General features: G+C 39.0%; 2 protein-coding genes across 2 annotated transcripts; both read right to left on the bottom strand.

Annotated features, from left to right (window-relative positions):
• Positions 1 to 1,519: 1,519 nt before the first annotated feature.
• Positions 1,520 to 5,468, bottom strand: LOC133515445 (uncharacterized). Its single transcript, XM_061847990.1, has 4 exons — positions 4,602 to 5,468; positions 3,886 to 4,054; positions 3,055 to 3,090; positions 1,520 to 1,672 (listed from the first exon to the last, which is right to left on the bottom strand). Exons 1-4 carry the CDS (start codon positions 4,605 to 4,607, stop codon positions 1,566 to 1,568), a joined length of 318 nt encoding a protein of 105 aa, XP_061703974.1. The 5' UTR covers positions 4,608 to 5,468; the 3' UTR covers positions 1,520 to 1,565.
• A 4,971-nt stretch (positions 5,469 to 10,439) lies between these two features.
• On the bottom strand, positions 10,440 to 13,333 carry LOC133515443 (loricrin-like). The gene is made up of 4 exons (XM_061847988.1): positions 12,638 to 13,333; positions 11,718 to 11,940; positions 11,135 to 11,176; positions 10,440 to 10,803 (listed from the first exon to the last, which is right to left on the bottom strand). Exons 1-4 carry the CDS (start codon positions 12,641 to 12,643, stop codon positions 10,490 to 10,492), a joined length of 585 nt encoding a protein of 194 aa, XP_061703972.1. The 5' UTR covers positions 12,644 to 13,333; the 3' UTR covers positions 10,440 to 10,489.
• Positions 13,334 to 15,216: the final 1,883 nt, after the last annotated feature.

The raw sequence follows: 15,216 nt of genomic DNA, 5'->3' as shown, positions 1-15,216 counted from the left end.
CGTTACAAGGAGTCTCTATCAGCCGACAGGAAAACACAAACTAATCGGAGGTCTGGGATAAATAACAAGATTTTGGGAAAAAAGTCCCAAGGTCACTCAAACAAAATTCAAGACGGTCTAATTACGATTAATCCCAAAAATCAAAGAAACTTCTAGGAAGATAAAGATGATTCACCTCAGAGGTGGCTATAAGAGCTATCGAACAATAAAACAGCCAAATCGGACTGTTAAACAGATCCGACAAGCTAAAACACTAGCTCGACTATTGTACGACCCAGTATTGACAAAATTCGAAGGTTGCTTGTTGTTGGACGACAAGACGTATGTAAAACTCGATTTTAATCAACTACTCGGTTCGAAGTTTTATATGGCCAATAATAGAGGTAATTTACCCGAAAAATATAAGTTCGTGAAACTTGACAAGTCGCAAAAAAACATATGATATGGCAAGGAATTTATAATTGCGGCTGTAAGACGAAAAGTTTTACTTATTTATTTTATTTAAGTATTTAAAATTTGATTCAGGCAAGGCCCATATTACAAATACCTTACAGACTAACATACATATACATTTTATAAAATTACAACTAAACACTATTTAGGCGACAAAACGGCGTGGCTCCGTTGAATCGGCTGCTCTTGTGTCGGATTCGGCAGTTTGCCCCGGAACCTCCGAAACACGACACCCTTCGGCCAGAAGTCGGCGCATTCGATGGTCCCCTGCAGCGGTCGCGGCACGCGCACAACAAAACAGTTGAAATGCACGTAGTGGCGCGATCGAAGCTGGAACACCCTCAGCGTGTAGCTGGTCTTCTGGTGTACACACTCCACCACTTCAGCAGCCGTGGCGGTGTAATGCAAGCGCGATACGTACAGCGCCTTACTCGGTGTAGCAACTTATAAAATGTTCATTTGGTTGCATAGTAGAAACAATTGCTTCCTAAGTCAGAAACACGCATGTGACACACGTAATATAACAACTAAGACCGCTTAGCGTTGCTTGTTAGTCTCCTTAGGCTACTGTGGCCAAAATCGAGAAAAAAAACTGACCAAAAATTTAATTTAGCAAAGAGCAAGTACCAGGGCCTGAGCAAGTAAAATACTATTGTGCAATCATTAAAGAATGTACTACTTAACTAATATAGTTTTAGGCACTTAGTAAATACTAGCCATAAATTTACATTTAAATTCACTTTTAGCTCATGTTTTGATGAAATCTGGGTCAGGCGACACGCGTTGGTAATGACAAACCAGACCCTTAAAAACCATAGATCTGAAGATATCGTGAAATAGAAAACGGCGTTATTAATATTTTTTTTAATTACTACTTATAAGTATAAGACACGGTAAAGATCCAACTTCGTTTAGTACCAAAAAACGCGAGAGACATGCGATTTACACCAAATCAAATAATGACTCAGGTCTTCTTTCGGGAGTTCCACCGCTACACAGTAAGCTCACTGAAGCTTGTGTTGTGACGACGACGATATATATAAGGTAAAAATAAAACGAGTGCACGTGAGAGGGGTATTCATGTATTGTTGATAATAGAGCTACGAATGGGATCACCAAGATTTCCAACCGCCGCCGCCGCCGCCGGATCTCCAGCCGCCGCCGCCGCCGCCGGAACTCCAGCCGCCGCCGCCGCCGCCGCTTCGCCAACCACCTCCGCCTGTACAATTGACGAACGCACCTTGAGATAAACTCAGAATGTGAAGCGTTTAAGTGTAAGTAAGTATAAAATTGGATTCCTTTAAGTATAGCAATGATTTCTTTGACTTGTTCAATCTTAACGTAAACAAAATAACGCCTCGAACTAAAAATTAAATTAAGCTTTGGTAGAGGGAATTTAACTGCAATTCATGTTTTTTTTTATTAAAGGTCATTCACGAAACAAAATTACATCATTCACGAATTTTATGTCACCTCGTTTTTAGTGTACTCCTCGCGTTGGTGTGGTAAAAAAAATTGTCCCTCGCAACGCTCAAGATTCCACTTCTCGAATTCGAAACTATTTGAGTTTAAAATATATTTTTAACAAATAATTTACAGAAAGAGTTACTATACAAAGTAAGATGTTTTTAAATATGTAGTCAAATTTAGATAGGAAAACTAAAAGCTGGTTCATAAAAATGGGTACACAGTAATATAAACATTAGGTATTAGGACCTTGAATGATCGTCGTTAACTCGTTAAATTGATGTGGTAGGTATTAATTGTAAATATCATCTGTATTGGGAGTAATTTGCGCGGTTGCGCAACGTCGGGTCGTCGAGCGAATGGATGACCCAGCCTTTGGCGGACAAACGTTCTCTAATATAAATGCACATTAGTCATTATACATAAACACTTACGGTAAACACCTGTTTATATTATTCGGTTTGGGTCACAAATAACGTAATCTTTAGGTACAGTAGAGTTCATAAACATCTTTACCCTATCGGTTAGTGTCCTAGAGGCGTATAAATATATTTGTGGAACATTGGCGTGTATTGTAGATTGTTAACCAAGGGATGAAAAGGCGCCCATTTATTTCGAGGTAGTTTAGCGCTCGAACACAGTGAGAGCGCCAATAGTCCGAGACTGAAATGGTGCCTTTCACTACTTTTCATTTCGAATACGAGGAAAGTAAAATACCTAAGTGTGCGTTTAAAAAACACGGCTAAGTATAAAGTTTAGTAGTATTCCTTCAGGCTACTTTCAATTAACTATTTAGGTAAAAATATCGTTATTTATGGAATGAGGAGGGGTTCAGAATGGAAATTGTACAACAAATCCATTTAAAATAAAATAAAAAATTGCTTATCGTAAAAAAAGAAAAAACGGACAATGAAAGTACAGTGCTCTAGAGCAGAAACTTATCATTTTCTGCACACTTTTTAGAACAACAAGGACCCACTTTCAGAGTATGAGAAATGAAAAAGATGTTTGTGAACTCGACTGTCCACAAATCGACCCAGTATCTACTGAACTCATTTAATCCTTGAACTATGGATATTAGACAACTACCAATTAAGTAGGAAATTAGTCAGACGTGAGTGAACGTAGACTTACCTCCGCCGCTGCTGATGACTTTAATGATCTTCACCTCTGTAAATGTACAAAAAGATATATAATTTAATATATAAAAAGGAATTTCAGTACGTAATTAATTGTAATATTGACGTATAATGTATGTGCTACACTAGAGAGCAATTTTAGGTACAGTCAGCATCAAAAGTAGTGGAGCAAACAACGCTTCAAAAGTATCTACCATTCTGTAACAGCTTAACAAAAAGTGATGGTTTTATACCTAGAACAATTAAGACGGTGAAAGATATACTTTTGAACGTGAATTTTAGAGATATATCTATAGTATATTTGGAAAAGTTATTCGGAATATCAGATACTTTTGACGCCTTGTTTCATCCGCTACTATTGATGTTGACTGTACCTACCTAACTGCGTTATAACCAGATATCCTTTTTTTTAGCAACATCTGCAGACAGCAGTGTAACGTTTTCGAATTCAGTAAAGCAATTACTAATAATATTTTTTAGACATTATTATTAATCCTAATTAATAATTTAAGCTGGAATTAGATACCTATACAGATCCCTTTAACGCAACAATACTGCACCGAAATTACGCTACGCTACGCTACGTGACTTGCTTTCGTGCTTTGCGTGCGTCACAGTGGATTTTTGGGCTACCTATAATTTATTTATCCCTAAATTTGTTAGAAAGAGAATCAGATTTCGAATGAAATACTCATACCCTTGATTATGTTCATGCATGAAAGTCGTGTCGGTTCATATGGTTACCCCATAGCAACAAGGAACCAGTAGGTACCTATATGGTCATGTTATGCGTGCCCATCATGTTCAAGACATAATCGTAACTTACGTCCGCCACCGCCGCCGCTGCGCCAACCGCCGCCGCCACCGCCACCAGACTTCCATCCGCCGCCGCCGCCGGACCACCCACCGCCGCCGCCGCTGGACCACCCACCGCCGCCGCCGCCGATGAAGCCGGCGTGCACGGCCGCAATTAAAACCAATAAGCACAGGAATATCTGGAAAAGAGGTTAGTGTCTTCAGAAGTTGCATTATGTTGTTGTTACGCTTTTGATTTTCGGATATTAGCTTTATTTTCTCGGGAAGCACGTGTATCTAATGTCCCTATTTACAATTTTATGAAGGGAAAAATAAACTTCCAAGAGATCAAAGGTCACATTCTCTAATGTGAACTTCCACAAAAACAATGAAAACCAGTAAAATTGTCAATTTGATCAGAAACAAACTGGCGTCAGTCACGTGTAGCTTCCATACACGTACACAATTTTATAGTGGAATCGGCAAGCAAATCTCCTTCAATTTCATTTTTCAGTCCACACCACCTGATTAAATTGACAATTTAATTAGATTGGGCTAAAAATAGACCGTCTAGGCTGGCCTTTTCACTGGTCCCTGAAACTTGTCCATGTTTTCATGATTACATCAGGTACGCTTTCAGTCTTAGGCCCCTCCAGACTCTTCTTAAGCGGGTTTCACTGTGCAATTTAAAATGCAACTTTTTTATGACATTATTTGTGTAGTATAGGTAATTTATAGTTTAGTTACCTTCATGTTTGAAGCTCAGCGATGAATGCTTGTCAGGGGGTCGGTAGTTGTGCATTATATACCAAAGTGCATTTCTCACGTCGAGGTCTGGTCTTGGTTCACGGCGCTCACAGCTCGCTTTATCTGAAGGGCACCGGTTTAACCGTGGTCCCCGATGCATATCTAGTTCTTACTGGTCTGGAAGTCAAGTTATACTGTACAAACTTTCGGTGCGAAATGTGTTTTTAATTAGATTGCTCTTGGAGCGGAAACGGCTTCGAGGAGCGGATGCAACCGATTGTGCTTTACTCCCAACTTGTCATCTCTGATGCCTTGCACTCAGAAAACCTAATTTTACCGCTAATATTAAAAGGGCACATTGGGCAAGTTAATTGGGATTGGGAACCATGGTAAATTCTTTAGTATGTAACTTAAAAAAAACCGGCCAAGTGCGAGTCGGACTCGCACAGGAATGGTTCCGTACCATTATCTATAAAAACGGTCACCCATCTATATTATTATTGCCCACAACTAAAAATCTACTATATTCGGACAATACAAATATCTCAGTAGACAAAGAGAAAGGTACTATTATGAAGAATGTCCGTATAAAGTTACTTGTTGACATTGTCTAGGCAATTTAGTCATTTTATATACTTAATAACCAATCATTATGTATAATACATATTTAATCTTAAAGATCATTTTGGGCAAGCTAATTATTGGGGACATGAAACACTTGTAGGGAACTATCATACTATTCCTTTTGGCTCGAACAAAACAAATAAAACTATGTTTCACTTCCCCAATGTGAACCAAGTTATCTTTATTTTCAGATCTTGCCAATTGCTACAGAATACAAAGGAAAAAACCGGCCAAGTGCGAGTCGGACTCTGTTAAAGATTGTGTAATCTATGCCGTACATTAGGGGTAAAAAGATTTTGTATCTGTGGTTTCCTCTTTGTCGCTGCCCTCAGCCCAATGCGGTTGTAAGATTGTGTCGTCCCATTTATTTTAATTATAATTATGTTTTACTCAGCCTTTATAACTTTTACAAACCTCTTTTAATGTAATGTTTTCGATCATATAAAACTAGATATAGTTGTGTGTTAATTTACTACGATTAATACAGACTCATATCATAACTTGGTGTTGCTCATTCGTAATCTCGGTTAGTCCCTCGTCTGCTTCCCGTGTGCTCCTTATATTCCGAACAGACTCGCACAGGAAGGGTTCGCGTACCATTATCTATAAAAACGGTCACCCATCCAAGTACTGACCCCGCCCGACGTTGCTTAACTTCGGTGATTGGATGAGAACCTCGACATTGGAAAGAAATTTTTATTTTATTCTGTTTTTAGTATTTGTTGTTATAGCGGCAACAGAAATACATGATCTGTAGAAATTTCAACTGGCTAACTATCACGGTTCATGAGATACAGCCTGGTGACAGACGGACGGACGGACAGCGGAGTTTCAGTAATAGGGTCCCGTTTGACCCTTTGGGTACGGAACCCTAAAAAAAACAACTGTTCTGTAAGGAAGTGCGATCATCTAAAAAAAACTTGATACTTACAAAAATCGACGTACAAATCTAATAAAACTAGAAAAATAAAATCTATTGGCCCCAGATTGGCCCTATCTGTATGTAGACATAATTTGGTCCAAACGTCGAAACTTCAGGGCATTTTTAATTTGCTATTTAGCTTCGATGTGATGAAACTATTATGTGTGCTACACACTTATTGAATTATGAATTGAATACATTTATGAAATAAAACCAAAACTATTTCCATACAATTTGAACGAATTAGGTTCAATAATTGACTAGGGTCAACAGGTCTTAAGTATTTTCTTATGGCTTTTAAGAGATTTCGTTACGATATATTTCTTAATATTTTTAATTTTGGTATTATATTATTTCAATGAACTAAGTATAATTGTACCATTCATTAATAGTTTTTTTATAAGTAGATTCTGTTCCATGTTTGGAGGTTTAGATGAGCGAACAGGTTGTTTTGTTGTTTACCTGTAAACTGGAAAATAACAAAAGGTAACTACATCTTTATTTATCCCAAACTTCATCGTGTGGGGTAAAAGAGAGATGAAAGTACGGCAGTACTAAGCGGAAAGAGCCAAGGGGAAGGGAATCAAAGGTAAAAGGCACCCCACACTCATGCGCGAATCACGGCGCAAAGCCGCGAAGCCCGCGAACTTATAATTGTGGCGTAGATTTCGGAGATTGTTCACGCTTTCGCGCCTTCTTCCACGTTTTTGTCGGTTTTTTGGCCCGCGTCATAGGAGGCGCGAAGACTTGCAAGACTCCACATTACACACTATTTTGGCTTATCTGTGACAAGATAAATATTTATTATATTAATATATTAAGGGCTATATTTTACAGCGACAGCGCGGTTACAGCGCCTGTGTGGGCTGTGTGACAGGCTGAAAGCGCAGCGGCGCCTAGGGGGCTACCACGGGCGGTAAGCGCGCCGACGGCGACAGTTGGATATACAGGATATACGGTAACTACGAGTTCTTGTGCTGAGGCCAGGCGATGCTGTTCCGATGCCAGTAAGTGTGCGTTACAGTATGAAATTGCCTACTCGTACATAGAATACTGAGCGAGTCGGGTTGAGGCGGCGCTGGTCTAGTGCCGAGTGTTTTTGTGTGCTTAGACGAGGCTTATCCTTAAACCGATTTTTGGTTTTACCAAGCTTGATTAAGAATAGCTGCATCAAGTCACCTTTGAAAGTGACACTAAATTGAAATCAGTTCATGCATTCGAAAACTATAATGCACAGAAAGGCAGACAGATACATACATTATACATTTCATCATCATATCTCATGTTGGTGAGGCCATCACCGTCACATCTAAGCATAACATTCATTTTTTTGTCTGAATAAAATTATATTATAGACAACACGTGGTTATGTCTAGCAAAGATAATGCGAATAATTAACTACCAGGGTCGTGTATTTTGAGTATAATGAAGTCATTAGACTCTAGAGCAATTATGGCCTCGGTCATCGCTCTAATTCAAGAGAATTAAGCTTAGTCATTGAAAATCGACCTCTCGCATCCGTGCCGACACTGCCGACATGAAAAGCCATAGCAGGTATTTAAACACATGAGCAATTTTTATTACGTTAGCAAATCGCTATCATCCAGGTCCATGATGCCTTAGAAGTCGCAAGCCCGAAATGCCTGGATATTTGCCATCCGGAATCGTAGTCCACATAGGAGGTCACGACCCTCCACACTGAGGAGAACGAAGCAAGGAGGAGGGGGAGAGTTAAAGTCTAGGTATGTAAAATGATAACGGAATGGAAAAAAATCTTGGGACAGATTTTTTCTCCTATTAGAATCGAAATAGGTCTTGATTCTGAGTTGAAATAATATGAAAATTCCCAAAATCTAAAAAAAGAAAATGTATACAGTCAGCATCACAAGTAGCGGATCAAACAACGCTTCAAAAGTATCTATCATTCTGTAATAGCTTAACAATAACAGTAATGGTTCTATATGTAGAGCAATTAAGTTTGCAAAAGATATACTTTTGAACGTGAATTTTAGAGATGTATCTAGGTATATTTGGAAAAGTTATTCGGAATATCAGATACTTTTGGCGCGTTGTTTTATCCGCTGGGTACTATTGATGCTGACTGTACAACTATAATAAAATGGCCTTCCAACAACGGCCCGCTTTTATTGTAAAATCACCACCATTGTGAATAAGATTATATTTGCCCATAATTTATTTAAGCTTTTAACCACTAGCTTGTAGTATTATGGCAGGGGTTCCCAATCTTTTTTCACTCCGCGGCACTCTTGCAAGTTTAAAATCGAATCTCGGCGCCCTAAGGAAGCTTGGCTATCCGAACTAGATACATGGAAATAGCCTAATATGCATATGGTGAGGAGCATTGCCTCACGGCGCCCCTCTTTACCGACTACGGCGCGCCAGGGCGCCGCGGCGTATTAGGGAATAGAACTTGGAAGTATTGACCTATTGAACCTGGTTATTTCGAACATAATTGATCGAGCGGTCGCGAAGTTGAGTTTAATTTTATAGCTTGGGCATAAATTTTTTCTTATGTCTGGCTGTTCTCTTATTTTGTGAGCAGGTTCGATAATCAGTTTTTTTATTCCGTTTTTGATTTTTAAAATGGCGTAACCATTGGGACGAGCTAGTTCTACAGCTCCCAGCTAACATAAGGAAACAAGTGAAACAACTCAAAATTTGTTTTTTAACAATCAAGAGGGACTTTACCCGTTGGTGGTCGGCTTATTTTACTTAAGAGAAACATTAATTCTTTTATTTTAAAAAAGAAAATAAACTGCATTTAATTTATTTTCTTGTCCCTCTGGGGAATCGAACCGACTCAAAATTCCAAAACAAACACTCGCTATTTTATTTCGCTATACAATAAAAAGCGGAAATAAAAACGTGCTCTCAACTTTTATAGCACATATATTTGCTAGTTGGGTAGTCGATACAGTCCCCGGCAAGTTCGGCCGAATTTCACCTTCCTGTACAAACGGAGTTTCGATCTCATTTTAAAACTACCTACTTATTGAATTGTAATGAAACTTTGCACATATAATGACATGAGGTATATTTAGTCATGTGATTAGTTTATATAACTCCAGTGTATAAAACAAACGAAGTAGGGCAAAAACAAGTTTTGCATGTAAAACTTAAATTAGCTGTATTTTTTTAACTATGGTAACTGAAGCTACATAAACTAATAAATTGATATTTAGACAAGCAAATTGTATAAAATCTTTGAACACAGTTTTTTTTGTGTTTTTTTTAAATAAAAGAATGTTTCCTTTAAGTAAAATGAGCTAGCTAGTCTTAAAACTTTAAGGCACTTTCTCTTCAGCAACCATATATTTTTTCCATCCTGTATATGATATGAATAAGACTGAGTTGACCGTGCAATGGCGCCACTGTGGCGCCCTCATTCTGGGGATTCTGTTATCTAATAAACTAATTCAGTTATGTATAATTTGACAACCTGTCTGGCCTAGTGGGTAGTGATCCTGCCTATGATGCCGATGGTCCCAGGTTCAAATCCTGGTAAGGGCATTTATTTGTGTGATGAGTGCGGATATTTGTTCCTGAATCATGGGTGTTTTCTATGTATTTATAAATTGTGTTTATAAATATTTATTTATAATATATATCGTTGTCTAAGTACCCACAACACAAGCCTTATATAACTTACTGTTATATAAGGCTTGTCTTGTGGGACTTAGTCAATTTGTGTTATAATGTCCTATAATATATTTATTTATTATTTACTATAATTTATGTGGCAAAGACCAAAAGTTGGGGAATCAGAAAGACCACAACAATAATATACTGGATTATACAGAAATAGATTGTTTTATTCAAAACACAATTCCTCTAATGAGGGCGCCACTCACTAATATAATAAAAACGAAATATGGTCATTATTATTATTTGCAATATTTATACACTGAAAGACAAATTTAAAGGATCGTTTATAAACTTGTCAACGTTCTTCTCCTTGATCATAAAATTAAAATCACCAATAAAATAAATTAATGAGTACGAGTTGAATTTTATTGCTAATGTAATCTCCATTGCTCGCTAACGTCTTACCGTGCGATAAAAACTCCGATGCCTATTTATAATTATGTAGATGGATCATGGTACTGTCAAATTAGAAATAAGGATGTGAAACATATATGTGCTGCTATAATATTTGGCCATTTTGGTGTTGACTGTACCTATTTAAAAAAATTCATCAGTATTTTCATCGTACTCGTATGTGACATCCTCCTAGCCATGATTCAGAGAAGGTAAAAATGCAAATAAAACAATTTATATGAAAGTATTAATGTATTGTTGATAATTGAGCTAAGAATTGTGATCACCATGATGACCAGCCACCGCTGCCGCCGCCGCCGCCAGATTTCCATCCGCCGCCGCTACCGCCGAGCGACCAGCCGCTGCTGCCGCCGCCGTAGCCGCCGCCGCCGCCGCCGCCACCAGATTTCCATCCTCCACCGCTACCGCCGAGCGACCAGCCGCCGCTTCCACCACCATAGCCGCCGCTCGACCAGCCGGAGGAGCCGCCGCTGGGCCAACCGGAGGATCCACCGCTCGACCAACCGGAGGAGCCACCGCTGGGCCAACCGGAGAAGCCGCCACCGCCGCCGCCGCTCTTCCAGCCGCCGCCGCCGCCTGTTCATTCGAAATAAAACTTTAGGTACTCGCTAACGGGCGCATTTTTAACAAGCTCTTAATATAAAGTATTTTATTTAAGAAAAAAAAATTAGGTAATGGTGTCGTTCTATAAGTATTTACATTCTATCAATCACATTGTTTTACTGTACATTGTAAACATTTTGCGGAATATTTCTGATTTAATGGTTGTAACAAACTATTGTAAATCGTGAACATTTTGCAAACTGTTGTGTGGAATTAAAGGTAACTAGATTGACAATATTCAAAATTCAAATACATGCGGATTGAACCGTGGGGATGTACAATTAGTGTGTGAACGTAAACTTACCTCCGCCGCCGCCGGTGGTGATGATTTTAATGATCTTCACTTCTGTAATATAACAAAGATGGTGCGACTTATATAATATGTAGGCATGGTGTAATAGTATTTACTGGCAGGGTTTAACTATGTTTCAGGTTTCTAAAGTAAGCGCTGTTGTAAGTTATTCAGTTCAAGTTATGTTAGAACTAAGTTTAAGGTTTTCTAATAATATTGGGAACTTGTCAGCATGCAACTTGTACAATTGGGAACTTGAATTATGAAAGGGATTGGACATTGAACCATTACATAGGTCCATAAATTTGAGTAGGTATCCACTGCGGAACACGGCTAATACGCTCGCGATTTAAAATGAAGACACTATTACTTAAAAGCTAAACTTATTATACACATAGCTTGCATTCGTGCATAGCGAGCGTTATAGTGGGTGCCCTATAAGTAGGTACATTGTGTCCCATATGCTGGGTAATACGTAACATACCGGTCATATCAACACAATTTTTGGTTAGTAAGTGACATTTATGTCATAAAATGTATGGAACTGACTTTCAAAATTGCCTTCTAAGTGGCAGATACTAATATGTTAACTTACGTCCACCACCGCCGTGGCCGCCGCCGCCACCGCCGCCACCGCCGTACCCACCGCCGCCACCGCTCGACCAGCCGCCGCCGCCGCCACCGCTCGACCAACCGCCGCCACCGCCGCCGCTCGACCAACCGCTGCTGCCGCCGCCGTAGCCGCCACCGCCGCCGCTGGACCAGCCAAGAGAGCCGGCGCGCGCCGCCACGGCCAAAGCCAACAAGCACACGAATACCTGGAATAGAGGTTAGTTTTCAGAAATATCTCTTGCTTTTTTTATTCTTAATTTCTTTAATTCGAATAAACTTAAGAATCGATATAGATACTACTTACGAATTCTCGCAGAAAAAGTGCGTCCTAATTTAAGGGCTACAGAAACTATGTAAATACTTAAACAGGTGGCCGATGTTAGGGCAGGTTACTCTGTTTATTAGTTTCGTAAGTCTGAGAACACTATATCCAGTTACTTTAGCTTCGATGCAACAGACATACCCGCCGAGGGTAGGTAATATGGATATCAAATTTTATAATAAAATGGTAAATCTAGTAATGTCTGAGGTATCAGTGCTCGAAATTACTAAATCTTTCTTAAACTCATAGCAATATGCAATATATATGAATCAAACTGAGCGTCTATAGTACTGGGCCCTTTACCTTATGTTTAAAGCTATTTTGCAATCAAGCCTTTTTATAGCTTTGTCATTAAGTTCTAACGCCGATTCCTCACAAATCTTATTCAAGTATTCACAAAAAGCATCCTCTCACACGCTTAGATAATGTTTCAAGCCACAGATCGTTATTGTTGCAGCGACATAATTATTATCTCACCGAGAAAATTGAAAGTGCAATATGAAAGGCAGTTATGAATACGATTATGAGGTTAATGTTCAAAACCTAAATACTGCCGAATTCGTGTAATGTAAATGAGTTACCTTCATGCTTGAAGCTGCACGATGAGTGCTTGCCTAGGGGTCGGTGGTCGTGCGTTATATACTAAAACGCATCTCCCACTCACGGCGAGGTCTGAACTGGATTTATAACGCTCACCGATCGCTTTACCTTTAATGAACCAGTATAACCGTAATCGCCGACGCGTACTTAGCTGGTACTTGTGTTAATGTCAAGTTATATTGGAAGGTCTCGCATAAGATACAATTTGTGTTGTGAATTAGGGTGGTGTCGGAGCGGAAGCGGTTCCTATGAGCTGATGCAACCCATTGTGGCTTGCTCCCAGCCCGTCATCTCTGATGCCTTGAGCTCGAGAGGTTAATTCGGCATGTTGTAATGATAACTCGTAACATATGGTGGTTTTGTTATTTTTCTGTGATGTCTTCGGCGAATGATCAAATTGTGTATGGTGAAAACGTCCGTTTTGGCCATGGTGTGTAAATTTTCTCATTGATGTATCACGTAGGTACGGTCAAGGAATTTAATTTAATTAGGTATATAGTGCCATTTCGTACCTATTCACAAGGTACGAAATAGACGGCAATTAAATTCTTTGACTGACCCACCTGTATGGTACCTGATGATAGGTAACTGATAAAGTCACTGTAGAGTACGATATTAGTTCGTGATTTATTTATTAATTATTTAATAACGCTTCACACCATCCCATTTTGTTCTTAGAACGTTTGATAGTTGGTGACATTTAGTCTCTAGGGCAAAGTTGGACGGTTTTTAAAATGCATTAAGTCACACGATGTCGAAATAAGAATAAAGGTATAGTCGATTAAAGGATTTAAAGACCATGTTACAGACATAGCAATGTCACGAGCTATCAAATAACAATGTGTAATTGAAGTAGCTACGCTCACACAAAAAGCTACTGCTTAAGCCCTGCTGGCATTGGTGCCGCCAGGATTACTTCCAGGGAGGTGCATAATAAATGGAATAGAAGAATAGAAATAGTTCCGATTTATGCTATCAAAATCATTGCAGACTTATATTGATGCTCTAATGCTGGTGCAGAGCAAACGCGTAAAAGACATGTAATTTTTTAATATATTTTCTTTCCTGCCAGGGGGGTGAAAGTGCACCCCCTTGCACCCCGCTGCCGGCGCTCATGCCTGCTGGTGCTGGTTATAGCTATTGGCTATTGCACCGCCTGGAGCTTCTGAAGGCTTTATATAAATATATTGAGACTTGGCCATGGCATAAAACATTAAAGAATTTTAATATTGATATGCGTCACTATAAGATGCTGTTAATTATTACGTAACAACTTAATGCTTCGAGTACGGAGATTCCAGATACAATTGATTTTCAATTGTTATGGACCACGATCGTGGTCTTAGAGACTGGACGTATTAAGACAGAAAGTCGCTTAAGTAGAGACTGAATAAATTAATAACCGACTTGGTATTACATGGATCTCACAACTTTTTACCGCAGAACAACTGAGTTGCGAGACTTGGTTTTTTTGACAAGTATTGTTTTTGATGGGATCTCATTTCTTTTTGTATTTTGTAGACAGTTCTACTTTTTTCCTTTTCGGTACCTTCTACTTATTGTATATATGTATATCTACCAGCAACGAAATAAATAAAACATCGTTACGAATAAAGCCAATATTGAAAAATTTAATAACTGAAGACTTGGCTGTATGGGCTTAATTATCTTTGCGGTCTTTTCTAGATTTTTTAGTTTTTCCTTGATTCATACACCAAACACTACTTATATTCCAAATTTGAAGCTTCTAGGTCTGCTAGAAGTGCCTTAGAATTTTGATGATCGGTGAGTCAGTGAGTGACAAAATTAAGAAATTTGACCCGTTATAATTCTTAAAATACTGGTTCAAATTGAATGAAATTTGAAATATACCGTGTCTTTACAATGCCTGCATGGTTACTGAAAATTCAGTCTTCTAGTTTTATCCACAACGAAGTTACAGGGGGTCGAAAATGGTCTGAATTGCTTCGAGAAAAGGATGGTACGGCCGTGATGCTTTTTTGCTCGACTTGGTGGGGGCACTGCCGTGCCCCCAGATAAGGCGGCTTTTCCAACGTTAGATTTTTTACCTGAAATAGTAAGTACATTTTCATTTCACAATTAATGACTCAAATCCGCTTCGCTAGTAGTGTCGCCCTTCAGATTCCCTTTTTTCTGTTTATGCGATTCTGTATATTTTGATTTGGGATTGTAAATACGGACTTCTGCTGCGGTTAGATACTCGCAGTAGCAAAAACTCGGTCGCGTGGTCGGACTTTAGCCGTCTTATCCCCGCACACTGATGGGTAGTTAGAAATTACCGACATATGTTTGGGACAATCGGGACATTGAACCTAACAATAATATTATGAAGACAGTTTGAAAAGGTGATACAATCGTAGAAATAGTGGCTCTTTGGGCTGACGACATCGCGAATCTCGCGATAAGCTTAAAAAAATAAAAATAAAATATTTTTTGAGTCCTTATCACAGCAAATTCGCGATGGTCATAAGTGCTATAAACTCTATTGGCACTTTAGTCATTTAAGTAGATCTCCACCATTTTGAAAAATTTCCAAAAA

This window comes from Cydia pomonella, chromosome 2, assembly GCF_033807575.1.
Source record: "Cydia pomonella isolate Wapato2018A chromosome 2, ilCydPomo1, whole genome shotgun sequence".
Classification (NCBI taxonomy): Eukaryota; Metazoa; Arthropoda; class Insecta; order Lepidoptera; family Tortricidae; genus Cydia; species Cydia pomonella.
This window is presented reverse-complemented; position numbering and strand designations above follow the sequence as displayed.

What these genes read in the sequence shown, in the direction of transcription:
- LOC133515445 (XM_061847990.1), bottom strand. An exon ending in CAGCGGCGGCGGTGGCGGAC is followed by an intron (nt 3,091 to 3,885) that starts GTAAGTTACGAT and finishes GTACATTTACAG; the next exon opens with AGGTGAAGATCATTAAAGTC. An exon ending in AGTCATCAGCAGCGGCGGAG is followed by an intron (nt 1,673 to 3,054) that starts GTAAGTCTACGT and finishes TCAATTGTACAG; the next exon opens with GCGGAGGTGGTTGGCGAAGC.
- LOC133515443 (XM_061847988.1), bottom strand. An exon ending in CGGCCACGGCGGTGGTGGAC is followed by an intron (nt 11,177 to 11,717) that starts GTAAGTTAACAT and finishes GTTATATTACAG; the next exon opens with AAGTGAAGATCATTAAAATC. An exon ending in CACCACCGGCGGCGGCGGAG is followed by an intron (nt 10,804 to 11,134) that starts GTAAGTTTACGT and finishes TCGAATGAACAG; the next exon opens with GCGGCGGCGGCGGCTGGAAG.